This window comes from Camelina sativa, chromosome 14 (assembly GCF_030686135.1).
Source record: "Camelina sativa cultivar CO46 ecotype springtype chromosome 14, ASM3068613v1".
Classification (NCBI taxonomy): Eukaryota; Viridiplantae; Streptophyta; class Magnoliopsida; order Brassicales; family Brassicaceae; genus Camelina; species Camelina sativa.
The window spans coordinates 3,968,881-3,996,005 of NC_141893.1; the positions used below are offsets into that span (position 1 = coordinate 3,968,881).

Below are 27,125 nucleotides of genomic sequence, written 5' to 3' on the forward strand. Positions count from 1 at the left end.
TATTTATAATTACAACTTTAAAAAGACAAGCCCGGCCCAATTAGTTTCAAGTATTGGACCCCCCAGTGAAGAGTCAAACCGCAATTTTGATTTTTAATTGTAATGAGAAACAGAGAAAAATCAAATCTTTTCTGATTAATGGTTTTTGGACTTCTCCTTCTTCGACTATTCATCTTCTTCTTTCTCGATCAAAGGTGAGATTTTTAATTGACTTTTCTTTTTTTGGGTTGACCCATTTCATCAATTTCATCTAGAATTGTTTGGTACGTGTTGATTCGAATGATAATCTGCATTTAGATTGATTTCTTGTTTACTCAATTTTTTTTGGGGCAGTAAAGGCCATACACATACAGTCATGGCGGGTCCTAATATCGTTGTGAACGGTGACTTCTCTGCTGGGATTGAATCTTGGCATCCTAACGGATGTGAAGCTTTTGTTGTTTCTTCTGACCCTTTTTGCTCAGAGGCAACAATGTCTGCTGATTCCTTCAGCGGTGGCTATGCCGTTGTAACTAATAGGAAAGATAATTGGCATGGCCTTGAACAAGACATTACAACTCGAGTTTCTCCTGGAATTACTTATACGGTTTCAGCTTGTGTCGGTGTGTCTGGTGGTCCTTTCCAGGAATCAGCTGAGGTTATTGCTACTGTGAGGCTTGAGCATGAAGACTCGCCTACTAAGTATTTGTTCGTCGGAAAGTACGGTTTTTGAATGGTTGTATCTTTGGATTTGGAGTTTGATTGAAATTTTTTGTAAATATTCCTGATGAATTGGAACTTTACTTGCAGAACATTTGCCTCAGGAAACAAGTGGGTTGATCTTGATGGAACGTTTTCCATATCAAATATGCCCGACCGTGTTGTTTTCTATTTGGAAGGTGCACCTCCAGGGAAAGATCTCCTTATACGCTCAGTTACCGTTAGATCATCCACTGCTTCAAGTGATGTCCAGGTAAACTGCATGCTACTTGACAATTTGAATAACTCGGGTAGAGCAATGGGATTATTAGAGCAGATAAACCTTTAGATGAGTAATTGATTGGTGTGTTATTAGAGACTGAGATAGAAGTAACCATCATGCGTCCAAGTTTTAACATTATTTGTATTTCTGGTTGTTTCAGCTGTTTGAAATCGAGAGAAGTAAGCCAACTGTTAGACTTTCAAAATGTTTCTTTGCACTTTCTTTAAAGCATCATATAGCTCTCCGGGATCATCTGATTCTAAACTTTATATTCCAGATTACAAGAAAGCAGCGAGCTTAACTCCTCTTGTTTTTTAACATTTTCTTGTGGCTTACAATTTCACTTCAGGATACCAAAGAAAACACAGAAGCTTCCGGTGTCTTTCCTCCTGCTTTGAATATCATCACAAACCATGACTTCTCTGATGGATTGTATTCTTGGAATGCCAACAGTTGTGATTCATTTGTTGTTAGTAGCAACGACTGTAACTTAGGACCATATGCGGTTGTTAATAACCGAAGTGAAACCTGGCAAGGACTGGAGCAAGATATCACAGACAGAGTTTCTCCTGGCTATTCATATAGAGTTTCTGCTCGTGTTAGTGTATCGGGACCTGTTCTAGGGTCGGCGCAGGTCTTGGCCACTTTGAAGTTAGAGCATCAAAGCTCACCAACGGAATTTCAAGGAATTGGAAAGTAATGGAACCACATGATTTCTTTGTGATATATATAGTCAAGAAGACCCAGAATTGTTGACATTTTATAATGTTTTTATCTGCAGAACTTATGCTTCCAAAGATATTTGGAAAACTCTGGAAGGCACTTTCGTACTGTCAGGAAGACCTGACCGTGTTGTATTCTTCTTGGAAGGGCCACCTCCTGGGATTGACCTTCTTATAAAGTCTGTCACCATCCATTGCGAAGGCGAAAATCAGTTTGAGGTAATGTGACACAATGTGGACTGTTAAATAGATAGACCGAAAGTACATTTACATGATCAATCTATTGGCTGAATCTTAGTTTCTTCTTTTCCTTCTTAAGATCTTAAGATGCTGTTGTTTTCAGTAGTTGAATATGTTTCTTCACTTGTCTTATTTGCAGATTAGCGGAGAATTCTGCCCAGCTCCAGAATATGATCATCACATCTTTCTGAATTCAAGCTTTTCTGATGGCCTCAATCATTGGTCTGGAAGAGGGTGCAATCTTATGTTACATGAGTCTCTAGCTGATGGGAAGATACTACCGCATTCTGGATCGTGTTTTGCTTCTGCATCAGAACGCACACATAAGTGGAGCGGAATCGAACAGGATATAACAGAAAGAGTCCAGCGAAAACTCATTTATGAAGTATCTTCTGTTGTTCGTCTATCGCATAGCCAACACACATTGCAGGCCACTTTGTATGTTCAATACCTTGACCAACGTGAAGAATACGTAGGCATTTCCAGGTGAGGTTCTCCATATGGTGTCTCTTTTTATGATGAACTGTGAATCTTGCCACACATGTTGAAGAAAGCTTGTTTCCTTTTTAAAGTGTTCAGGCGCAACACGATGATTGGGTACAGTTAAAAGGAAAGTTCCTCTTGAATGGATCTCCAGCTAGAGCAGTTGTATACATTGAAGGACCACCACCAGGGATTGATGTTTTTGTCGACCATTTCGTTGTAAAGCCTGCAGAGAAAGACACTCCTTCAGGACGACCATATATTGAGGTTAGACATACTAATATTTCGTGCTTTTTTTGACATTTACGTTGTCCTTGTGTTTAATGAATCATATACTGTTTCTATTTTGCTACAGAGTCATGCATTTGGGATGAACATAGTTTCGAATAGCCACCTAAGCGATGGAACAATCGATGGTTGGTTCCCTCTTGGAAACTGCCATTTAAAAGTTGGAGAAGGCTCTCCTAGGATATTACCTCCACTGGCTAGAGACTCACTTAGATCAACACATGGATATCTATCTGCAAGATATGTGCTCGCGACAAACCGAAGTGACACATGGATGGGTCCTGCTCAGATGATAACTGATAGAGTGAAGCTGTTTCTAACATACCAAGTCTCAGCTTGGGTTAAAATTGGCTCAGGAGGAGCTACCAGTCCACAGGACGTAAATATTGCACTCAGTGTTGATGGTAAATGGGTTAATGGAGGAAAAGTTGAGGTCGATGATGGCGATTGGCATGAAGTAGTGGGTTCATTTAGAGTCGAGAAGCAAGCAAAAGAAATTATGGTTCATGTCCAGGGTCCGTCTCCTGGTGTTAATCTTATGGTTTCAGGTCTCCAGATTTTTGCTGTTGATCATAAGCCACGGTTGAATTATCTCAGAGCACAAGCTGATGTGGTAACCTACGAAACATATTTACTCGTTACATGTTTGGAACGAAAAAATTAAACTCAACACCATGCTCTTTCTCTGTTATGCAGGTTCGTAAACGCAATGTTTGCCTCAAATTCTCAGGTGTAGATCCTAGTGAATTGTCTGGCGCAACGGTGAAGATCAGACAGACACGTAACAGTTTCCCACTCGGGTCATGCATTAGTCGGAGCAATATAGATAACGAAGACTTTGTCGATTTCTTTCTTAACAATTTCGACTGGGCAGTGTTTGGTAATGAGCTGAAATGGTACTGGACAGAGCCAGAGCCAGGGAACTTCAATTACCGTGACGCAGACGAGATGCTCGAGTTCTGTGAGAGGTACAACATAGAAACCCGAGGCCATTGCATATTCTGGGAGATAGAGTCTGCTATTCAACCTTGGGTCCAACAGTTGAGCGGTTCCGAGCTAGAAGCAGCGGTTGAGAACCGCGTAACAGATCTTCTTACCCGTTACAATGGGAAATTTAGACACTACGATGTGAATAACGAAATGCTTCACGGATCGTTCTATCGAGACAGACTAGGTTCTAATGCAAGAGCAAAAATGTTCAAGGCCGCACACGAGTTAGACCCCTCAGCTACTCTGTTTCTGAATGAATACCACATAGAAGATGGATTTGACTCGAGGTCATCCCCCGAGAAGTACATAAAACTCGTACACAAGCTACAAAAAAGAGGTGCTCCCGTGGGAGGAATCGGGATTCAAGGACATATAACCAGTCCGGTCGGTCACATTGTCCGTTCTGCTTTAGACAAGCTAAGCACACTCGGCTTGCCAATCTGGTTCACAGAACTTGATGTGTCCTCGATAAATGAGCATGTAAGAGGTGATGATCTCGAGGTGATGTTATGGGAAGCGTTTGCTCACCCAGCGGTTGAAGGAGTGATGCTTTGGGGATTCTGGGAGCTGTTTATGAGCAGAGAAGACTCACATTTGGTGAATGCGGATGGTGAAATTAACGAAGCCGGGAAGAGGTTTCTTGAGATTAAACGAGAGTGGTTGACTTCTGTGGATGGAGTGATTGAGAATGAAGGAGCATTGGAGTTTAGAGGTTATCATGGGAGTTACACACTGGAAGTTGTTACTTCAGAGAGCAAGTATGTGACGAGCTTTGTTGTTGACAAAGGCAATTCTCCAATTGATGTCATTATAGATCTTTAAACTTTCATTGTAACATTGGTAAGATACAAAGCCCTTCTCTTTGTTTTTTCTTGTGCAGATGACTTCACTGAACTCATATTTCTTCTTTACTTATGTTACTTACAGCGCAAGAACTAAGCAACTTCCCTTAAGTCGAGGCTCTGTTCAGAAAACACGATCAAAGTAACTCGTATTGGCATTGTATGAATAAATAAGGGATAAAGAGAAGAAGAATATACTCAAATCTACCCAATGCAAGACCTCCAAATGTCTTTTAGTAGAAATCTCCAAGTTATCACAGGCAGTGGATCGAAGAATATCATCGGTTAGTTGAGTCAATCTTACTAATAAGAGTAATCACGAATGATACACACCACCTACATTTCTCATACTTGTCCAACTTCACTGCATCTACCATCCTTAATTGTAGTCGTAGTCTAGTAGATATTATTCAACTTGGAGTTTTTTTCACAACCACTTACCCATATGTACATCTACTTTCAACAAAATTGTATCGAAATTGATGAGACAGGAATACAAATAGGTTGGTTATAAAAGCTTCTATTTTTTTTTTTTTTCACTGAAAGATTATATTGATATATAAACACTACAACGGTTACACAGAATCAAAGGCAATCAATGTATCAAAGCCACAACAAAAGAAGATACAGTTAGATTTTAGCCATATCCAATTCAAAAAGCTGTTGTAACCAAATAGGGAACCCCGTTGCTACATACGATTGACGGCGATCCTCTCTTGTTACGCTCCTAGAGATTAAGTGAGCTGCAAGATTGGAATTCCTGTCTTCAACAAACAGATTCCAGACCAAAAGGTTATAAAAGCTTCTAGTACTATCAAAAATAGAAACAAGTAGGGCTCATTTAACGTTGAACTTGAGGAAAGAAAGCTGGTATACATTTAGTTTCCCGTTGATATTTTTATGTGAATAGTGACTATACGCAACTGTACCATACTTGTAAGTTTCTCATTATCACTTATCAGGGCAACCACTTATAAACAATGTACAGAGTTCACTTACAGTTGATTCAAACAAGTATAAACATCCATATACCTTTAACAGCGTAAGAAATATCCCAACTAAATAATTGCTAATCAAACTATGACACTCAACTCTTATTAGCCTTCGTTATCAAAGATAATACCAAAAGATTTATATATATAAAAAAATTACAAACTCACATGTATTTTCTGTCCTGTTAATTATTAATAAGAAATTTTCTTACTTATGTCCCCACAAAGATCTTCATCGGTATCATGAGTAATTGAGTATGCATGTGAACATAGGGAATCTAAATAATAAAATATACTGTATTATTATTAATTTATTTTTTTGGGTGTGATACTGTATTATTTTTATTATCACGTTATTTTTTAATTAAAATTTCAAATAACTAGTTGTACAACAGCTGGTCATACTCTTCTCACAATCGTATCAGAGGGGTTGTGAGAAACGAGGCCTCATCTCTCTCTCTCTCTCTCTCTCTTTTTTTTTTTTTTTTTTCCAATATTGCAATGCTAATAAGAAAGTCTCACTCAATCCCGCGATGGGGATGGTCTAATTACCGAAAAAAGTAATAATTGCAACATGGCTATAATAAATGCCTTCTTCTATCTTCCACGCTTCTCACACTTCATAGTTTCTCAAATATTATTTTAGTTGGGGTTGGTACGTCCTCATTAATCATTTTCTCTTCCTGTCGAATCTGAGAATTATATGTTGAAGAGTTTCACTTTGGGTGCACACACAGAAAGCTCTCGTACAACAATCTTTATACTACATGGCTCTTCGTCGCTGCATACCTCCATCTTCAACAACTTCAACTAATTATCTCTCCAAGGTTCGTACTTTCTTCCCACAAGACACCATCATACACTCTCTTCTTGATTTTTTTTTTAATACTAATCTTGCTTCGTTTGAAGATAATACAGATCTGGGGATTTCGTATGCATGGGACCAAGGCAGCAGCTTCTGTTGTAGAAGAACATGTCTCGGAGGCAGAACGGTAACAGTATTTACTACCCTCCAATCTAGCTAATACAACATTATTTGTCCTTTTTATTCATTGTCAGTACCAGTCAAGCCTCAAATTTTAACAAGAAAAAACGTAAGAAAACAAAATGGGGAAACAGTTTTTAAATAATATCTACTAAAAGTCTTCTTCTAAATATATATATATATATATATATACCGTGGTGGTTGTTCGTGGGGTTAAAAGTTTTAAACTCTTCGTGTGGTGGTTTTAACTTATAACTCTTTTAACCTTCACTGGGGGTAAAAAAAAATGTGTGTTCTGTTATTAGTTTCTTTCAGTAAACAATATTAGTCAATAGTGGAATTCTTTTTTTTTTCTTGTGTTGCAGTGAGGATGAAGAGTATGCTGATGTTGATTGGGACAATCTCGGATTCAGTCTTGTACGGACAGATTACATGTTCGCCACCAGAAGTTGCAGAGAGGGAAACTTCGAACAGGGTTACCTTAGCCGTTACGGCAACATCGAGCTAAACCCTGCTGCTGGAATTCTCAACTATGGCCAGGTAAAAGCTTTAAATCTCATCCAAAAAAATCACACAAGTTGCCTGGTACAATATATAAAACGACTTTTCTGGTGGTGTTCCCAGGGACTAATCGAGGGGATGAAAGCGTGCAGACGAGAAGACGGTAGGGTTCTTCTCTTCCGTCCAGAGCTAAACGCGATGCGTATGAAGATAGGAGCTGAGAGAATGTGTATGCATTCTCCTTCTGTTCAACACTTTATTGAAGGTGTTAAGCAGACCGTTCTTGCTAACAGGCGTTGGGTACAAAATTTCGTTATCTTTTGCTCCTCGAAATGAATTAATCTTTGGTTTAGTTTTTTCTTAATGGGTCAGGCTTTTTTTTCTCAATTAGGTTCCTCCTCCTGGAAAAGGCTCATTGTATCTTAGACCGTTGTTGTTTGGAAGCGGAGCAAGCTTGGGTGTGGCTGCAGCGCCAGAATTCACGTTTCTTGTGTTTGGCTCTCCTGTTCAAAACTATTTTAAGGTCATTATCAATACCCTTAAAAAATGGGAGATTCTTCTTTCTTTTATTGAGTCAATCTGTGTGTTGGTCTTGAATTAGATTGCTTGTATAGGAAGGCACAGCGGCGTTGAACCTGTATGTGGAGGAGGTGATTCCACGCGCCTATCTTGGAGGTACTGGTGGCGTAAAGGCAATTTCAAATTACGGTCCAGTAAGTTTAAACTCGCATCCTATATGGTTTCAATTACTAAGCAAGTTGTTTCGTTCTAAAGTAAGTGTTTGTTTTGGTGATAAACTGTAAAAGGTGCTTGAGGCGATGAGAAGAGCGAAATCAAGAGGGTTTTCGGATGTTTTGTATCTTGATGCAGAGACTGGGAAGAACATAGAAGAAGTCTCTGCTTCTAATATATTCCTTGTGAAGGTTAAACAATTTTTTTTTCAAGACTGAAGTTGAATGCTTCTTTTCTTTTTCATTCTTGTATACTAATTAAAGTTCATTGAGTCGTTCAGGAGAATACAATAGTGACTCCAGCTACTAACGGGACAATTCTAGGAGGGATCACGCGTAAGAGCGTCATCGAAATCTCCCTTGACCTTGGTTACAAGGTTAGTATTCATTCCACATCTGTGTTCCTCTAACGTTTTCAGTCAAAAACAGAGCAAGACTCTGTTTCCTTTCTTGAGGCAAAACTAAGCACGTACACACTGCATAGTTTCTATTTGCTTTATATGGCTTTGCATGTTTAAACTTAAAAATAGATTTCTAAAGATGCTTTCTACATAAGTACTCCATGGAAGTTTTAACAAGTGTGTAATGGACAGGTGGAAGAACGAAGCGTTGCGGTTGAAGAACTGAAGGAAGCAAGAGAAGTATTCTGCACTGGAACTGCCACTGGGGTTGCTTCTGTTGGAAGCATCACATTTCAGAACACAAGGTCTCTTCTTCTTCTTCTTCTTCTTCTTCTTCTCCACACACATGTATATATATATATATATATATATATATATATGTATCTGCATAGACTAAGATTTATTTATACGTACATTTGTTGATACATAATCTACAGGACTGAGTACAAAGTGGGAGATGCGCATGTTACACAGCAACTTCGATCTATTCTGGTGGGAATACAAACTGGTTCTATCCAAGACACCAAGGATTGGGTTATGGAGATTGCCTAAGTTTTTTTAAAATAAAAATGTTGCTTATCAAAAGCTTTTGAAATAGTATCTATAAGTTATTGTTATAAGTTAAAACTGTATTGCAGTTGCATATAATCCTGAGTTCAGATTTGATTTGGTATTATTCTAAACACTTGTTTCAGTAGAGATAAAAACAAAATTGAAGACAAATCAGTGACCAAAAGCCCATAACTAAAATACCAATATTAAGCCCAAAAGGCCCAAATTATCTAATCTGATTTAGAAACCCTGATCATGGCTGCATCCTCGCGCCGGTGATTGAGAGTGAGGAAGCTCAACTGTATCGACAATGGCTGAACGAGGTGGTAAACGCGGCGGCGAGCGCGGTGACTTCGGTGGTCGTGGTGCTGGGAAAGGTGGTACAAGGCCATTGTTGTCGTTGGAGATGGTAATACCATTACCGTAATGGTCATGTTGGTTGGGAGTGAAGTGCTCTTAAGGAAGTTGCTACAGCTATTACAGGAGCGATTATACCGGCGAAGCTATCTGTGGTTCCAGTGTGAAGAGAGGTTAATGTGGAAACAAGATTGGGAAGCCACACTGTGCCATGTATGGTGACTGGGAAATGTGGTTCTTTAACTGTGAGGATGGTTCCAGCTTGTTGGTATAGTTGCGGCTAGGTTTCCCAAGAAGGTTCTTCAGTTTGCTGGTATTGATGATGTGTTTACTTCCTCAAGAGGATTTTTTTTTTTCCATTTTTTAGGAGTAACTACTACTAGTTGATAATTTAGTTAGCTTGACAATGTTGGTTAGTCTTATTGTTCATAATGGTTAGTAGCTTTTGAGCTTCTATGGTGTGTGAGTGAACATGAGTGGATTGTTCTCCAGACTCCACTCTGCAGCTCAATCATTAGTTAACTTGATTGCAAATGTTTCTCTTGGCAATGTTGTTGAGGACTGTTGTAGTTTACAAAGTCTAGTTCTTCAAGCTTTGAGCTTCTTTAAATATTATGTGACTACTGAATAGTGATTATACGCAACTGTATCATACTTTCAAGTTTCTCACTGTCAGGGCAACAAATTGAATACCACTTATAAACAAATCACAGAGTTCACTACAGTTAAACCAAATAACTATAAACATCTCAATATAACTTTTAACTGCGTAAAAAAGAGCCCAACTAAATAAATTGCTAATCACTGTGACCCTCAACTATTGTTAGCCTTCGTGATAGTAGTACTATAGTTTATCAAGATAATAATATCACAAACTCTCATATATTTAACGGTTAATATTTTCTCACATTCTTAAAACATGTGATTTGTTTTCCTTTCCTGGCTTATTTATGTCCCCCACAAAGATATTTTTTCTAAGGTTTTGTCATTTGTGGTAAATGCAAACAAAAGTTTTGATTTCTTATCCTCAACCGTGACTTGTGAGAAATGATGCCTCCTCTCTCTCTTATTTTATTTTATTTTATTCAATGTTGTAATGCTAAGAAACTGTCCCTCAATCTTGAGATGGGGATAAATAGCAACATGGCTATAGTAAATGCCTTCTATCTTCCACGCCTCTCACACTTGGTAGTTTCTCAAATATCATTTTAGTTGGAGTTGATACGACCACATTAATCATTTTCTCTGCCTCTGGATTTTGAGAATTATATGCTTAAGAGTTTCACTTTGGGTGCACACACAGAATGCGCGTACAACTAATTTCTTCATACTACATGGCTCTTCGTCGCTGCATACCTCAATCTTCAACTTATTATCTCTCCAAGGTTCGTAATTTCTTCCCACAAGACACCATCATACTCTTCTTCTTGATTCTTTTTTTTCTTTTGGTACTATACACCAAGGAAACAACTACAACCTACATAATTTGTTTTTTTTTTTTAAACTAATTATGCTTCGTTTGAAGATAATACAGATCCGGGGGTTTCGTATGCATGGGACCAAGGCAGCAACTTCTGTTGTAGAAGAACATGTCTCGGACGCAGAACGGTAACACTATTAACTACCCTCCAATCTAGCTAATACAACATTTGTCCTTTTTATTCATTGTCAGTACCAGTCACGACTCAAATCTTTACACGAAAAAACGTAAGAAACTAAATGGGGAAAAAGTTTTTAAGAAATATCTGCTAAAAGTCTACTATATAGCTGCAACTTGCAAGTCAAAACCGTACACGTTCGTGGGTTAAAAGTTTTAACCTCTTCTTGTGGTTGTTTTAACTTATAACTCTTTTTACCTTCAATGGGGTAAAAAAATGTGTGTTCTGTTAATAGTTTCTTTCAGTAAACAATTAGTCAATAGTCGAATTCTTTTTCTTTTCTTGTGTTGCAGTGAGGATGAAGAGTATGCTGATGTTGATTGGGACAACCTCGGATTCAGTCTTGTACGGACAGATTACATGTTCGCCACCAGAAGTTGTAGCGAGGGAAACTTCGAACAGGGTTACCTTAGCCGTTACGGCAACATCGAGCTAAACCCTGCTGCTGGAATTCTCAACTATGGCCAGGTAGAAGCTTTAAATAAATCTCATCCAAAAAATCACACAAGTTGCCTGGTACAATATCTAAAACGATGGTGTTGCCAGGGACTAATCGAGGGGATGAAAGCGTACAGAGGAGAAGACGGTAAGGTTCTTATCTTCCGTCCAGAGCTAAACGCGATGCGTATGAAGATAGGAGCTGAGAGAATGTGTATGCATTCTCCTTCTGTTCAACACTTTATTGAAGGTGTTAAGCAGACCGTTCTTGCTAACAGGCGTTGGGTACAAAATTTCGATATCTTTTGCTCCTCGAAATGAACCTTTAGTTTAGTTTTCTTAAAGGCTCACTCTTTTTTTTTTTCAATTAGGTTCCTCCTCCTGGAAAAGGCTCGTTGTATCTCCGACCGTTGTTGTTCGGAAGCGGAGCAAGCTTAGGTGTGGCTGCAGCACCAGAGTACACGTTTCTTGTGTTTGGCTCCCCTGTTCAAAACTATTTTAAGGTCATGATACCCTAAAAATAAAAGGGAGTTTCTTCTTTCTTTTATTGAGTCAATCTGTGGGTTGGTCTTGAATTAGATTGCTTGTATAGGAAGGCACAGCGGCGTTGAACCTGTACGTGGAGGAGGTGATTCCACGTGCCTATCTTGGAGGAACTGGTGGCGTAAAGGCAATTTCAAATTACGGTCCAGTAAGTTTAAACTCTCAACCTATATGGTTTCAAGTACTAAGCAAGGTGTTTTTGTTCCAAAGTTAGTGTTTGTTTTGGAACTGTAAAAGGTGCTTGAGGCGATGAGAAGAGCGAAATCAAGAGGGTTTTCGGATGTTTTGTATCTTGATGCAGAGACTGGGAAGAACATAGAAGAAGTCTCTGCTTCTAATATATTCCTTGTGAAGGTTAAACAAACTCTTTTTAAGACTGAAGCTGAATGTTTTTTTTCATCTAAAGTTCCAATGATGTTGTTGTATACTAATGGAAGTTTATTGAGAGTCTTTCAGGAGAATTCAATAGTGACTCCAACTACTAACGGGACAATTCTAGAAGGGATCACGCGTAAGAGTGTCATCGAAATCGCCCTTGACCTTGGTTACAAGGTTAGTATTCATTCCACATCTGTGTTCCTCTAACGTTGTTTACATCCTTGAGTCAAAAACAGAGGATACTCTGTTTCCTTTCTTGAGGCAAAACAAAGCACGTAACACACTGGATAGTTTCAATTTGCTTTATATGGCTTTACATGTTTAAACTTAAAACTTGATTTCTAAAGATAATTTCTATATAAATACCCCATGGGAGTTTTAAGAAGTGTGTAATGGACAGGTGGAAGAACGAACCGTTGCCGTTGAAGAACTGAAGGAAGCAAGAGAAGTTTTCTGCACTGGAACTGCCACTGGGGTTGCTTCTGTTGGAAGCATCACGTTTCAGAACACAAGGTCTCTTCTTCTCCACATACATGATCCATATGTGTCTACATAAACTAAGATTTATACATATATCTGTTTATATATATAATCTACAGGACTGAGTACAAAGTGGGAGATGCGCTTGTTACACAGCAACTTCGATCTATTCTGGTGGGAATACAAACTGGTTCTATCCAAGACACTAAGGATTGGGTTATGGAGATTGCCTAAAGTTTTTTTTTTAATATAAAAATGTTGCTTATCAAAAGCTTTTGAAATAGTATCTATAAGTTATGATAAACTGTATTGCAGTTGCATATAATCCTAAGTTTAGATTTGCTTTGGTATTATTATTCTAAACACTTGTTTGAGTAGAGAGAAAAAAACAAAAATTGAAGCCCAATAACGGACCAAAAGCCCATAATAAAAATATCAATATTAAGCCCAAAAGGCCCAAAACTATATAATCTGATTGAGGTTTTGGAAACCCTAATCATGGCTGCAATCTCTCGACAAATTAAATTTCAAGTCATGCTAATATTTTTTTTGTTTTGTTATCGTAAAATTCCAACTCTTATGGTCTACTCGGCAGAAGCAACATCAAAAATTGAAGGGCCTATTATATGTAACAAAAAATTATATTGAAATAAATAAAATGGCATATAGGTGTAATTCGAACAGCTCACCTGCACAATATGACACTCACTTAACCACTAAACTACTTACAACATTAGTATCATAGGAGCGGCCGAGTATGTATATATTGGATTGAAGGCCGCAAGCACACATTACCATTTTGTGAAAAACTGCACCAATTAATAAAGAAAATATCTATTTTAAACACACATTTTCAAGCTTATTTCAATCGAAAAACAATCAACCATCACTAAAGTAGACTAATAACCAATTATTTGATTTTTTTTGTTTGTTCAAAATTTGAGTAAAATAATACAAATTACTATTATTAGATCGAAATCATAACGAAGAATCTTATCACTTGATCACGTGGTCAATTTATGAATAGAGAAGAACATAACAAATTTGAATAAAAAGTGTTTAGTTAGTGATTATTAAGATTGCCTTTTCTCCTTCCATGCTTGCTGATTTCATGGATGTTCTTTGTGAGAACAGAGGTGTAGGAGCTGCCCAAGTCTGCTTCAAAAAAATAGATCCTGACTTCGACTCTTCAGACCCTCATACTAAGAACTGGCCGACCTATGGAAAGATTTGCGACGAATCAAGGATTCCAATGGGGTTAAGACCTTTATGTTTAAGTTTGGTAGCTGTGTTGTTGTGTATTTGTAAGGTAATATATATTGAAGTTTAACTATAGTCACCTGCACTCATGTTTCATCATCACCACGGTTAAAGACAACATGAGCGCAGATGACTATGGTTTTTACGTCTATGAAGAAACCAGAACCAGATTTTTGGAAGGGGGAGCCATCACCAAGATGACACCCACAAAGAAAACCAAAGAACCAACTTTATCATCAACTTGTGAGAAGATTTTTTCGCTGAGGTAGAGAGACCCTTGAGAGAAAAAAAAAACACTGAAAACTCTACACTACAAAAAAAATGGTTTTACATCATTTATATTTTATATTTGTATCATGTTTAAATGATGCTAAAATATTTTGCATCACTTAAATAAGTGATTTACATTTTGTTGATGCAAATAATTTACATCAATTGAAATAAATATTTGCTTCATTTATTAGAATTAATGTTCATTTACATCACTTCAAAAAAATGTTGCAAGTCTTACATCATTTTTAATAAATTGATATAAAATATTTGCATCATTTATCAAAACTAATGTTAAATATTTATATCATTTCAGAAAAACTATTAAAATCAATATTATAATAAATTATATGAAAATTTTTGTTCTTTAATATAATATTTAATTATTTATATTTTAATCATATTTGTTTATATATTTATTTGATAATTTACTTATATTATTTATACAGTATTTATGATGGAACCTACACAAATAGTTGTTAACTTGTTATCCCATTAAACATGTACGACTAAACAGAATATATAAGAGCAATTAGGAGAGATTTTGTTTTTATTCAGCAGATGTGGGATATCTCATGTAAACTATGATATCTTTTCTCGGCTATTTTGTTTTTGTTTTCAGTTTTTTTTTTCTCTTTTTTTTTTGTGTTTTCAATTTAAATTTTTGTTTTAGTCGATTAAAGAGTAACATAATATTCTTTTTTCTTTTTTTAGTTCAGTTAATATATTAATTTGACATATAATTTTACTAGCATCATCAATGATGTAAGTTTTGGATCATTTTTCTAAGTGATGTTAGTATAAATTAATAAATACATTAATTATTAAGTGAAGTAAATTTTTATATTTTGTATCAGTATTTTGAAAGTGATGTAAATGATTTACATTTGCATCAATTATAATGAAATGATGTCATACAAATCAATAATAATATCATCGATGATTGTAACTGATGTAAAATTATAATTTTTATATCACTTATTGAAAAGTAATTTGAAATAATATCACTTAGTTTTGTGATACTATTTAAGTGATACAATATGTATGTTTTTTTTTTTGTAGTGCTAGAATAGTAACACTCTTCTTTTTTTTTCTCCTTTATAAATCAATATCGTTTTTGGTTCGAAACCATGCTTACTAGTATAGGTTTTCTGATGAAGCTTACAAATTAGTATAGGTTTTCTGATGAATTTGTCAGGAGTCTTATTTTACTTGACTTTGTTGAATCATACCAGTAAACGCAATGGTTTCAATTTGCAATAAGCTATGAATCAACGTAGAAATGTTTAATTTTGATGCTTCAAAGAGATGAATCTTTTGTCCTTGTTGCTTTTCTTTATTGGGAGATTTTTTTTTTCTGGACATATTATTAACACTTATAGAGAAACACTTCCCTTAGTAAAGCTTTTATAGTAAATGAATCTTTTATTAACACTTCCCAGATATTAATAAACACTTCACTTCCCAGATATTAACACTTCCCTTAGATATTCACTTCCCAGATATGAATCTTTTATAGTAAACACTTCACTTATAGTAAATGAATCTTTTATTAACACTTCCCAGATATTAATAAAATCAATCCTCCATGGATCTACTGTTCGCTTATAGAGAAACAATATTGTCAAAGCTTTTTTTTGTAGACTATGTAGAATCTCAGATACTACTATAGATTATTCAAGATGCTTTGATTAGACACGACAAATCAAACTTGTGAATTTTGAAAGCAATGACGGTCGTAGATATGTCCACTAGGGTTGATAGCAACCTTTGGAAATATATAATAAGAAAAGTAACGGTGGAGTGTGAAGAAGAGTCTACATCCCTTTAAGTAAGCATCATAGTAAAGGGACATCCTTAGTTAGCATCATAGCAAAAACGTTGTTATCGGATAAAGAAGATCTCAGACTGACGTGGCTGTCAAACTCCACAACGTGTTTATCTCCCATTTGGGTAGTTTTAAAGAGGACGAAGACGTTGAAAAGACGACATGTATCATGTATGAGTGACATGGAAATAAAGTTGTTATCCGACAAATACCTATTGGGTCTAACGTGGCTACAATATCTCGTGTTTACTGTAATAAAGGGGTAATAACACCTGCGGATCAGTCGATCTATATAATAATAACAATCTGAATAAATGCAAACAATAGTTGCGATTTTACGTTATACCTATTCGTATAATATATATATATATATATTTTAATTTCAATGGTTGTGTCTCTCTAAAAAGTTGCGTCTGTTAAATATAGAGTTGTGCCTCTTACAAACAGTTGTGTCTATTCCAATTTATATATAAATGACTTTTTATCATTGTATTCAAATTTTCTTTATTTTATATTTTTGATAGAAAATATTTATGGTTGCCTCTCTCTAAACAGTAAAAAAATAAATTGTATGTTTTACAAAAAGTTGCGATTGTTCATTGTAACGGTTTTTTGTAAAGTTGTAATTGTTCATTGTAGAATTGTGTTTATTCGAATATCCGTATCTTTTAAAATCTATATATATATGTCTGTTTAAACTGTTTTCATTTTTTTGCCATCACACAAATTAATATAAAATTTTAATATCAACAGTTTTATAGATTTCTAAACTATTCTCTAGCATTCATTCTTTTAAAAGTAAAGAAACTCTTCCAATTCTTGATTTAACTAAAGATTTTTGGAATGATGAATCTAATTTACAACTTTTAGTTAATTTTAAATATAAAAAATTAATGTCTATATATAATAGCAATCCGAATAAATACCACCAAAAGTTGTGTTTTTTCAACCATACTTTTTTGATATTTTCTAAAAAAATTTGTAGAAAAATTAAATTGTGTGTTTTACAAAAAAAATTTGTAGAAAAATTAAATTGTGTGTTTTACAAAAAGTTGCGATTGTTCATTGTTGTAAAGTTGCAACTGTTTATTGTAGAGTTGTGTTTATTAGAATATTCATATCTTTTGAAATCTAGATATATTTGTTTTTTTGAACTGTTTTCATTTTTTGTCATGACACAAAATAATATAAAATTTCAAAATGAAAGTTTTTACAACTTTCTAAATTACTCTCTAGCATTCATTCTTTTAAAAGTAAATAAATTATTCCAATTCTTGATTTAACAAAAGATTTTTGGAATGATGAATCTAATTTACAAATTTTAGTTAATTTTAAATATAAAAATTTCATGAAAATACCTAAAGTTTTTTTTCAAGAGTTAGATGGATTATATAGTGAGTTTTTGAATTTCACTTTTCAATATGGTAATAAAGATGTTTTCTATTTAAAAGCAGTTTATATGGGTTATAAGGTGAAACCAAGTGCAAACACAAACGGTTGTATCTGTTCATTGTAAAGTTGTGTCTTTTCACTATATTTTATTTATATCTTTTCATCACAACTTTTCGGTCTAATAGATGTGTCTATTTAAATAATAATGTCCTTTGAACTCTTTTTATATTTGTTTCTTCATCAGTAACTAACAAGTTTGTTGAAACAAATTTTCGATTTTATGTTGAATTTAAATAATTAATATATTAATATCTAATATTCAACGTTATTCTATAATCTAACTAAAATTTTAGAAATGATTATAGCAATAGAGAAGTTTAATTTAAAGTTGGGAATATTTTTATCTTATCTTTTGTTAAAAATAGTTTAATATTCAAAAATAATAATAACAATCTGAATAAATACGAACAACAGTTGTGACTTTGCTTAGTATTTTTTGTAAGAAAATTGTTTTTATTCGGTTTTTTTAAACTCAAACAGTTGTATCTGTTTATTTTAGAGTGGTGTCTTTTCACTATATTTTATTCATATATTTTCATCACAACTTTTCGCTCTAATAGGTGTGACTATTTAAATAGTCATGTCTTTTGAACTTTCTATATATTTGTCTCTTCATCAATAACTAACAAATCATTGTTCATTGAAACAAATTTTTCGTTTTATGTTTAATCTAAATAATTTGAATATTAATATCAAATATTCAACGTTATTCTATAATCTAACTAAAATTTTAGAAATCACTATAGCAATATAGAAATTTAATAAAACTTAATATATAATTTATAGTTACGTCTATTTATCGTAACTTTTCGTTAAAACTATTTTGATATTTAAAATTTATATTATTTTGTTTTTAATTATAATTATTTAAAAAAAAATTATATTTACTCATTACAACCATTAGTTCAATATTCTCAATTAGGATCACTTTGTCATATTGATTTTTTTAATTATAGCTTTACCATAATTTTTCATAATATATCTTATATTTATAATACTTTATACAATGTTTTTACATTTCAATGATTTTATGATGTATAATTTTAAATTTTATTTACTTTTTTTAAATATTTAGCTCGCGACATAGCGGGGGGTCTAAGTCCTAGTATTATTAATATTATAGAGAAAAAAGACACGAGTTGGAAATATACTAAAATAACGTAATAATTTGTTTCAATAATTTAGGTAATTGCGTGCTGAAGAAAGACATTGCTAAATAGATATTTATACCAACTTTACGATACTATTTCACTGTCCAAAAATAGGATTTTTCTTTTTCAGTTTTGAAGGGTAGACCACATAAGTTCTTCATTTACCTTGCACCATTAAAACGACAAAAAAGAAAGAGAAGTAGCGTTGATTTCGTTATAATATTTCTAGTTTCAGAGAGACACGTCTAGGTAGATCTGATCATGGGGGAGATAGACACAAGTGACGAAGCAATAGAAAAAAATAAGAATAACACAATATTCAAACACAAGATAAGAACTCTATACCAATTTCCACTAAAAGATAAAAAAAGAAGAAGAAAAATAAAAACAAAATTCAACGATTTGCCAAAAGATAAAAGCAGCCACACTTCACATAATTAATAAGCTTCGCTTCGCAATCACTTACGTGTTGGCTACTTAATTCGACACTGTTCTTTGTGTTTTCTTTCACTTTCTTCCTTTTTTTTGGGTTAATCATTTTGTCAAAAAAAATCTCTATTTATTTCTTTATATTCTTGTTGTTGTTGTTATTTAATTCACGAGAAATCCTCTTTCACAACCAAAACAGAGGCTCTGCAATTGTGAAGATGATCAAAGCCTTCTCATCTCTACGCAAAAGTCTAGTTCTTCCTCTTCATTTACATATTCGTATGGTATAAACTGACAACACTTTTTTTTTTTATGTTTCTTACCAAGACAAAACTCAAATCTCAGATGCAACATTTTTTATGTTCTGTTTTTTGTTTTTTTCTCCGATGAGACAGCTACAAACTTTCGCTAAGTACAACGCACAAGCTGCCACGGCCTTGCGAGAAGAGCGTAAGAGACCTGTTTATCAGTAAGTTTTGTTTTCTGATTCTCATGTAAATATTGCCTTTTTTACCATTTGAAAGCTCTGTTTCCATAATTGTTGTTTTGTATTATTATAGAAATGGAGATGATGAGTATGTGGATTTGGATTGGGACAATCTCGGGTTTGGTCTAACGCCAGCTGATTACATGTATGTCATGAAATGCTCAAAAGACGGTGCATTTACTGAAGGAGAACTTAGTCCCTATGGGAATATTCAGCTGAGTCCTTCTGCTGGAGTCTTAAACTATGGACAGGCAATGATCTTGTAAACCCTAGATGTTTCTTTATTTGTCTCTCATCTGTATGATCAATGGACGTTTTGGTATTATTCGTAGGCGGTATATGAAGGTACAAAAGCATACAGGAAAGAAAATGGGAAGCTTCTTCTGTTTCGCCCGGATCACAATGCTATCCGAATGAAGCTTGGCGCTGAACGGATGCTCATGCCTTCTCCTTCTGTTGATCAGTTTGTTAATGCAGTTAAACAAACCGCTCTCGCCAACAAACGTTGGGTAAATTATGTTTTCTTTGTAACAAATATTATCTTCTGAAGAGGTTTGTTTTGGGATCTGATGAGTGATGTGTTTCGTCAGGTTCCTCCTTCAGGGAAAGGGACTTTGTATATCAGGCCTTTGTTGATGGGAAGTGGTCCTATTCTTGGTTTAGGCCCTGCACCTGAATATACATTCATTATCTATGCATCTCCAGTTGGTAACTACTTCAAGGTATCTATATTTCTCTTCCTGTCCAAGCTTTTTGGCGATAGACTTGATTAGCAAATGTTTTGTTCACTGGTTTGTAGGAAGGGATGGCTGCTCTTAACCTCTATGTTGAGGAAGAGTATGTCCGTACAGCTCCTGGTGGAGCTGGAGGGGTCAAGAGCATCACAAATTATGCCCCAGTAAGTATTGAAACCAACTTAGTTTCAAAGAGGCAAAAGAGTTTTGATAAACCATATATGTGTGTAGGTTTTGAAAGCACTGAGCAGAGCCAAGAGCCTGGGGTTTTCAGACGTTCTTTATCTTGATTCTGTCAAGAAAAAGTATCTAGAGGAGGCTTCTTCTTGCAATGTCTTTGTTGTGAAGGTATATATATATATTGTGGATTGTGGTGTTTCCAGTATAATCTCTTTGTTGCATCCTAATTGTATCATTGATTGATTAAGGGTCGGACAATCTCAACTCCTGCAACTAATGGTACAATTCTTGAGGGGATTACACGGAAAAGTATAATGGAGATCGCAAGTGATCAAGGTTATCAGGTAATACAAAGTCAAACTGTTTTGCTCTAAACAACCAAATACTACACTTGGCTAAGTTTCACACTTGAGTTATGAAATCAGGTAGTAGAGAAGGCAGTACATGTGGATGAAGTAATGGATGCAGATGAAGTCTTTTGTACCGGAACTGCTGTTGTAGTTGCTCCTGTGGGTTCTATAACATATCAGGACAAAAGGTAAGAACTCGTAATACCTTGATAGTTTCACTCAAACTTTAAGCAAATATTTGGACTGATGTAATCTTTCTGAAACATTTCAGAGTGGAGTATAAAACCGGGGATGAATCTGTCTGCCAGAAACTGCGTTCCATCCTTGTCTCTATCCAGACAGGATTGACTGAAGACAACAAGGGATGGGTCACAAATATCAACTGAGAAGCCAATATTCAACCTTTCTCCACAAGGACATTACTAGGCATATTAAGCTGTGTATACACAAAAATGAAGAGAACACTTTCATGTAAATTTATATACGATACGAGACAGAAACAGAAAGCTCTTTTGCCCTCTCTATATAGTAATATCATTGTCTTTCACAAAACTACTTAAAAAGAATCTTTGTACAAAAGTGGTTCTGACCATAGTTTCATTTCCTCCTGCAGTAACTATAAAATTCACATTTCGTTTTAGCAGGTAGAACTGTTTATATTTCGAGATGGCTGCCACACATCTTACTTTCATCACCCATAAGGGTCTCAACTTCTAAATTTGTAACTCAATTTTGGACACTTTTTCTTCTGCAGAGATTGTAGCTCAAAAGTATTTAAGTTCGTTTGTATATCTCAGCAAATCCTGGAGAATAACGATTTGGTGAAGCACTGGGGCAGGATTTCACCTCAAGATCATGACCAGATTTACTTCTCTGGAACGCCCAGATGTATTCAGCTTTAAGACTCTCTTTCTCAGGCTTCAATTGTTCAGAATCTGGTAACTCCTGATCTGAGCCAGGTGAACTGCAACCAGCTTTGCTCGATTCCTGAGAACACGATAATGATGGTATCTGAGAGTATGCAGCTTTCAAGTTGTTATGTATCTCGTCCATCTTTCCTTTCACCTCATCTGCTCGGTCCATAGCGATCAAAATCTGAAAGAAACTCACACGTCAAGATCATCTCCCAGGAGATGCAAATCGAGTTTCTGATGAAAAAATGGTGGGGAATATATATACCTCGGCTGGATATTTCTGGAATATGGGCGCAAACCTCTGCCGACAATACTCACTAAACAGAAGAGTCAGAAGAATTAATGGAATGGTGAAACCTGAAGCAACCGTTGATAGCTTTAAACCGAAAAAGCCTAGAGCTATAACTTGCGACAAGATCAGTGAAAAGATTGTCGTGTTGTGAAAAATAGGCCAATATTGTCCACCGCTTTCATATTTTGTAATATAAACGTTGATTATCTGCACAAAAAAAAACGAAAGATAGTCGGATTAAAAAAGTGTCAAAATGATTGTAGTAATTACTACTCAATCACCATGGATATTTAGGTGTCTATGTACAATACATCTTGAAGTGCTTATTGGCAACTACAAGAAAAGGTGTACGTATAAGAGAAGAGATCAGAGCAGATATGCCTCGTTCACATACCTGATTTTTGTATACAAGATATGCGAAGAAAAAGTAGATCAACAGGAACGGCATTATTAGAGGCGCTATGACTGAATTGGTGAGTCCCAGGAGCCCGAACAAGAGTAGTCGCGGAATTTCTGTATGGTATGGAAACCTAAGTGTTTCATACGAGTCCTCCTTGTTCTTGACAATAACTTTTCTTATCAGGTTCCAGATGAGCCCAACAGGTTGCATGATTTCACATGCCAAACCGGCCCAACCAGATGTGAAACAATAGGTCATGAAGAAGCCAGCCTGCATGCAGTCAATGAATATTTTCATACTATTAACATTATAACAAAAAAAGGATAGACTCAGAAGTGTGAAAGGAACACTTACTTGTGCTGGAACTAGTTTGGCAAGTTGTGCAGGTATGTCCCTCACACTAGACAATACAGCCAATTGCCTGATAACAGAGCCTGATAGAATATTGACGAAGAACACATTCCAGATGGTGAAGTACAAAATTTTGATACATGCACTTTTCTTTCTTAGACTCCGAGAAACACACCCCTCCAAGGTTGAAAAGTACATCATCAATGGTGGAACGGCATAAAAGAATAGAACCAAAATCACACTTGGTAAGTACCCTGTGATGACCTGGTTCACAAAATTCCTCCTGCAATGTTTTTCAAAGGGATGATTAGATAAATAGGTAACAAAAATAAATCGATTACATAGACTTTTTATTGCTCTCTTTTTCTGCGCTTTTAAATCTACAAAAAATCTCGCATAAAGATATCAACTGCCTAGTACTCTCTGGTTCCAACTCTATGTCATGTTAAGAAGAGAATACAAACAAGAACCTTCTATTACTGAGTACACGAGTAAGGAAACTGCTGGATACTCACCTGTTCAAGAAGTCTTTTAGGAAAGGGAAATTCTTGGATAGCGTTTGTAGTTGAGTCAGCCCTTGAACAAAGGCAACAGGAAAAAGAAACACAAACATGAAGGCAATAGCACCAACAAGGGTTGCTATTCTTCGCATCCAAAGTTGCCGATAAGGTATTCTGAGATTCCTCCAATGAACATCATGAGGCTCTGGAGCCAAGTCTGCCACCCATAACATAGGATTTGGTGTTTGAAGAACCTCCGAAACAACAAGAGCATCATAACGACTCTTGAAAAACACAAAAGCAACGGGACGTTCCTGCAAATGAGTATTAAAGAAAGCCTTACATACATGTTTCAAGTGGTGCCGCTATGCTTAGATCATGTAACAGGTAGAAACCACACACTATGCCTAAATCATGTAAAGTACAAAGTTCACCTATCAGAGTGAAAAGAATTCCTTACTTCCTCCGTCGTAGCCAAAGTCAACTCACCAAGCTCCAGTGTTTTCACACTGTCTGCCTCGTTAGCGAGGATTTGGAAAGAATTTGTGGCTGCAGGTCCACAAAAGGTGCATGACTTCAAGCTCGGGTTACAACTTAAATCAGAAGAAACATGTTTCATAGCCTGACACATCCTCTCCGTTTCATTCTGAAATTAAAAATTGACACGATTAATATTAGAATCTAATTAACTCAGTTGTGCTCCAAAATAGATCACTGCACTTCAACTACATGTTATCATACACCATCCACATGTTGTTAATATTCAAAAATCTGATCAGATAACCAACAAGAAACTGATGTAATATCAAAAAAACCTCAATATCAACTAAAACTGCTACAAAGGAAAAAAAAAGTGAGTAATCCAAGAATATCATCAAAAATATAATCCCTGAACTTCCTATATCTTTAACTAATACAGGACTATCAATTAAGTCGGTAAAACAAGTTATTGCTCTGTTATTTCATAATTAAGTCTGTATAAAAATTTATTCCTAATCCAACATATGAAGTGTGAAAAAGGTTATATCACATTCCGGGACAAAGAGAAATCGCTTCCTTTTTTTATTCTAGGGGAGTCCTATTCTCCTAAGGTCAACCACGCAGAGGTAGTAAATGAAAAATTTATTCCTAATCCAACAGAAAACAAAACAAAAGACAAGTGACTGATAATCAAGTCAGTATGTTGCAAGAATAAATCAAAAGACATACCCTCAGCCTCTGAATGAACCCATCACGGTAGACCATTAGGTGCGACACATAGCTTGGTGCATAGTAATTTGTGAAGTATTTGCTCACTGTTTCGCTGTAGGACTGCTCAGGAGACTGAGGAATAGCACGAATAAGAACAGTAAAATGGCTTGGCTTTGAGGCAGATTCAGCAATATGGGCAAGCCTCCTTTTGGTTATATTTTTATATTCCTACAGCGGCAAACACACATATAAACAGAGTGAGAGAGAGACCAAAACGAAACGATGGAATAGCAAGAATCAGTAAGCGTGACATGAACCAAGGTAATAAGATCCTCACAAAGTAAAGAAGAGCACAAGTTGCGGAGGATATGATGTACAATGAGAGACAATGAACCCACAGCCTGGAAATAAAAAGAGTGAAACTAGAATGAGCTTTTTTGCATTCATTGTACAGAACACTGGTAGTCTATCTGTTTAAGAAGACTAGTGTGAAATGCCACCATTTAATCTCCTGCACAGAAACAAAATCAGGTAGAAATACAGGCTACGCATATTATCTGACAGTATTAGTGAGACAATGCCGCTAGTTTACCATCGTGAGCGTTGATGAAGGTTCTCAATTGTGAATACTCCCAATGACTCCAAATGGACTTCCTTATGCTCCATCTTTTGTCCATAATAGTTAACAGGTAGCACGAAGGCAATGCAAACGACTGCAACGATTGAGAAAATACGAATGCTGCAGAGTTATAAAAGAAACATAAACCAACTGTGAGAGTTGTAAACAAAAAAACAGCCTGTTTGTCCACTCAATTACAGTAAAAAAAAAAACGGAAAAGCAAGTTTTATGGTGAAGTAAAATAAACCTGCAAATGACCATCCTGATGAGAACCACAGCATCGAGACCAGCAGCAGCCAACATCTCTTCCTCAGTAGTTTCCCAAGCTTTAAGGAGCCAACTTGGAGAAGGCGCAAACCTCTCATACCAATGAGGATCATGACGTTTAACTCTTCCGCTAGAGAGCATTCGGCCAAAGTAAACACAATAATTGGCTGGCTGCTTCCGTAGAATGGAATAAAGGGACACAAGCACAATGCATATGGCTACATTAATCCCAGCAGAAGTTAGAAGTGCAGCGACATCCATCTCAGTTTTAGTTCAAACTCTGCCTTAGTGAAAGGCAGAGAAGAGCAAAATAGCTGATCAAGCGCAGGCAGATGTCTGAGTAAACAACACAGCAAGATCTGGTAAGGAAAACAGCAAAGAAGAGAATAGTTACGAACACATTGTATGTTTTTTGCAGTATTAAAGCAGAAATAACAAGGATGCTTGAAAGAGATATATATATATATATGGTTATGAAGCAAGAATTATTCTTTAATCTAACACGTAACATATAGTATGTAAGTTGTGTGATTAGGGAGTGATCTAAAAAAGGTGCAAACAAAAGTAACGTATACACCTGACACTTTCTCAGTTGTAAAAAAAAAAAAAAAAACAATTACGAGACAAAGAGGCTAGTAAAATAGAAAAAAGCCTACAACTTTCCAGGTTTGGAGCAACACAAAGACCGAATCAAAAATCTAATAAAAACTCTTAAAAAGTTGCGGCAGATGATAAAAAAGACTATTTAACCCCATCGTTCTCTATGATTAACCACCACAATTTCATACAAGCAAAAAAAAATAATAATAATAAACCCAGAACACCATGAACAGGGGAATTGAAGATAAGCATACACAGTTTGATTCAATACAACAATTCAAATACAAAGGAAACGAACGAAACCAAACAAAAAAACCCAGATGATGAGATTCGATCAAAATTGCAGGAGGAGTTTGATGAGGTTGCATCATTAACAAACAACGAAATCGAAAAAAAAAAAAAAAAAAGGAGAATTATGGGACTCACATGGACGAAAAGGCGATTGCTTTGCTTTGACTTGAAAGGAATCTGAAAACCCGAAGAATCAAAAACCCTAACTTGTTGCTTTTAACCAACCCAAATCCACCATAGAATTCGCTACTACTACTTATTCAATCAATATATATGCAAAAAAACAAAATTAAAAAATCTACAAAATTCAAAATAATTAATTGCTTTTCTAAAAAAGAAAAGAGATAATGAAATGATTAGGTGAAGGTTTTTTAATTATAATTACTTTAGAGGAAAGATATGATAACTGAAAATATCAATTAAAACGAAGAATTCCACGTCGGGTGGTGGTAAATTGCCAGATCATATGACGTGGCGTAACCACAATGGCCCCAAACTAGTATCACGTCCGTTTAGGACTTATTAGCCTTTGTGATTGCGACTTCCTTGTCGGCTAACTTATCTCCCTTCGATCTTAATTGAATCGTCGCGATTTTGACACGTGTTATTTTGATGACGACTGTTAAAAACTGTTTGTTGCCCGGGAAAATTTGGAAAGGTAACAACATTTAATAACCCATATTTAATCCCAATTTCATGTATGATTCGCGTGGTGGTGAGAAGTGTGACAGTGAGACCCCATTATAACAAGGGCCTGGACCCCTCCTATTTAATATTCCCCATTTGACTATATTATAATAGCAACTGCTACATTATGCTTTGTGCGGTATGTCCCCACTTAACCGGTTTGGCATCTTTCCATGATTATTGATTGTGTCAATGTATAATGATCTTTTGCTTCTTCCATTCCATCAACTGTTTTGTTTGTGCAAAGTGCAAACTGAGCAACCCTTGTAAGATATGGTTATGGTCCTGAGTTAGTGAGTTTTTTTTTTTGTTTGCGTTACCAGGATTGGC

At 35.6% G+C, this 27,125-nt stretch overlaps 5 protein-coding genes across 18 annotated transcripts; 4 read left to right on the forward strand and 1 right to left on the reverse strand.

The window, feature by feature from the left end:
* The first annotated feature begins 57 nt into the window (after positions 1 to 57).
* Positions 58 to 5,042, forward strand: LOC104739612 (endo-1,4-beta-xylanase 2). 3 transcript variants are annotated; one of them, XM_087485608.1, is made up of 10 exons: positions 81 to 194; positions 339 to 699; positions 790 to 952; positions 1,311 to 1,657; positions 1,743 to 1,902; positions 2,063 to 2,409; positions 2,496 to 2,673; positions 2,762 to 3,307; positions 3,391 to 4,524; positions 4,612 to 5,042. In XM_087485608.1, the coding sequence occupies exons 2-9, from the start codon at positions 356 to 358 to the stop codon at positions 4,504 to 4,506; spliced, it is 3,201 nt and encodes a 1,066-aa protein (XP_087341734.1). In that variant the 5' UTR covers positions 81 to 194; positions 339 to 355; the 3' UTR covers positions 4,507 to 4,524; positions 4,612 to 5,042. The 3 variants fall into 3 exon arrangements, with proteins under 3 accessions (XP_087341733.1, XP_087341734.1, XP_010458333.2); XM_010460031.2 differs by having other exon boundaries at positions 105 to 194; positions 334 to 699; XM_087485607.1 differs by having other exon boundaries at positions 58 to 194; positions 334 to 699; positions 3,391 to 4,637.
* An 891-nt stretch (positions 5,043 to 5,933) lies between these two features.
* Positions 5,934 to 8,819, forward strand: LOC104739613 (branched-chain-amino-acid aminotransferase 1, mitochondrial). Of its 4 annotated transcripts, none has more exons than XM_010460036.3 (10): positions 5,934 to 6,345; positions 6,437 to 6,510; positions 6,869 to 7,043; positions 7,128 to 7,304; positions 7,396 to 7,527; positions 7,619 to 7,717; positions 7,811 to 7,927; positions 8,017 to 8,112; positions 8,329 to 8,441; positions 8,574 to 8,819. In XM_010460036.3, the coding sequence occupies exons 1-10, from the start codon at positions 6,286 to 6,288 to the stop codon at positions 8,686 to 8,688; spliced, it is 1,158 nt and encodes a 385-aa protein (XP_010458338.1). In that variant the 5' UTR covers positions 5,934 to 6,285; the 3' UTR covers positions 8,689 to 8,819. The 4 variants fall into 4 exon arrangements, 2 of the variants coding, with proteins under 2 accessions (XP_010458338.1, XP_010458335.1); XR_015580521.1 differs by having other exon boundaries at positions 5,937 to 6,345; positions 7,606 to 7,717; XM_010460033.3 differs by having other exon boundaries at positions 6,054 to 6,345; positions 6,428 to 6,510.
* Positions 8,820 to 10,068: 1,249 nt separating this feature from the next.
* Positions 10,069 to 12,892, forward strand: LOC104739614 (branched-chain-amino-acid aminotransferase 1, mitochondrial-like). Of its 2 annotated transcripts, none has more exons than XM_010460038.3 (10): positions 10,069 to 10,430; positions 10,580 to 10,653; positions 10,997 to 11,171; positions 11,250 to 11,426; positions 11,513 to 11,644; positions 11,734 to 11,832; positions 11,922 to 12,038; positions 12,141 to 12,236; positions 12,463 to 12,575; positions 12,662 to 12,892. In XM_010460038.3, the coding sequence occupies exons 1-10, from the start codon at positions 10,350 to 10,352 to the stop codon at positions 12,774 to 12,776; spliced, it is 1,179 nt and encodes a 392-aa protein (XP_010458340.2). In that variant the 5' UTR covers positions 10,069 to 10,349; the 3' UTR covers positions 12,777 to 12,892. The 2 variants fall into 2 exon arrangements, with proteins under 2 accessions (XP_010458340.2, XP_010458339.2); XM_010460037.3 differs by having other exon boundaries at positions 10,081 to 10,430; positions 10,571 to 10,653.
* Positions 12,893 to 18,605: 5,713 nt separating this feature from the next.
* On the forward strand, positions 18,606 to 21,262 carry LOC104739616 (branched-chain-amino-acid aminotransferase 2, chloroplastic). Its single transcript, XM_010460042.3, has 10 exons — positions 18,606 to 19,216; positions 19,328 to 19,401; positions 19,493 to 19,670; positions 19,752 to 19,928; positions 20,010 to 20,141; positions 20,219 to 20,317; positions 20,385 to 20,501; positions 20,582 to 20,677; positions 20,759 to 20,871; positions 20,955 to 21,262. The coding sequence occupies exons 1-10, from the start codon at positions 19,151 to 19,153 to the stop codon at positions 21,067 to 21,069; spliced, it is 1,167 nt and encodes a 388-aa protein (XP_010458344.1). The 5' UTR covers positions 18,606 to 19,150; the 3' UTR covers positions 21,070 to 21,262.
* LOC104739615 (hyperosmolality-gated Ca2+ permeable channel 2.2) lies at positions 21,137 to 26,603 on the reverse strand. 8 transcript variants are annotated; one of them, XM_010460039.3, is made up of 11 exons: positions 26,244 to 26,603; positions 25,198 to 25,576; positions 24,924 to 25,070; positions 24,669 to 24,732; positions 24,350 to 24,559; positions 23,601 to 23,786; positions 23,156 to 23,454; positions 22,644 to 22,923; positions 22,284 to 22,559; positions 21,863 to 22,096; positions 21,137 to 21,778 (listed from the first exon to the last, which is right to left on the reverse strand). In XM_010460039.3, exons 2-11 carry the CDS (start codon positions 25,476 to 25,478, stop codon positions 21,458 to 21,460), a joined length of 2,298 nt encoding a protein of 765 aa, XP_010458341.1. In that variant the 5' UTR covers positions 25,479 to 25,576; positions 26,244 to 26,603; the 3' UTR covers positions 21,137 to 21,457. The 8 variants fall into 8 exon arrangements, with proteins under 8 accessions (XP_010458341.1, XP_010458342.1, XP_087339569.1 ...); XM_010460040.3 differs by having other exon boundaries at positions 25,198 to 25,553; positions 26,244 to 26,546; XM_087483443.1 differs by having other exon boundaries at positions 23,575 to 23,786; positions 24,924 to 25,044; positions 26,244 to 26,512.
* Positions 26,604 to 27,125: the final 522 nt, after the last annotated feature.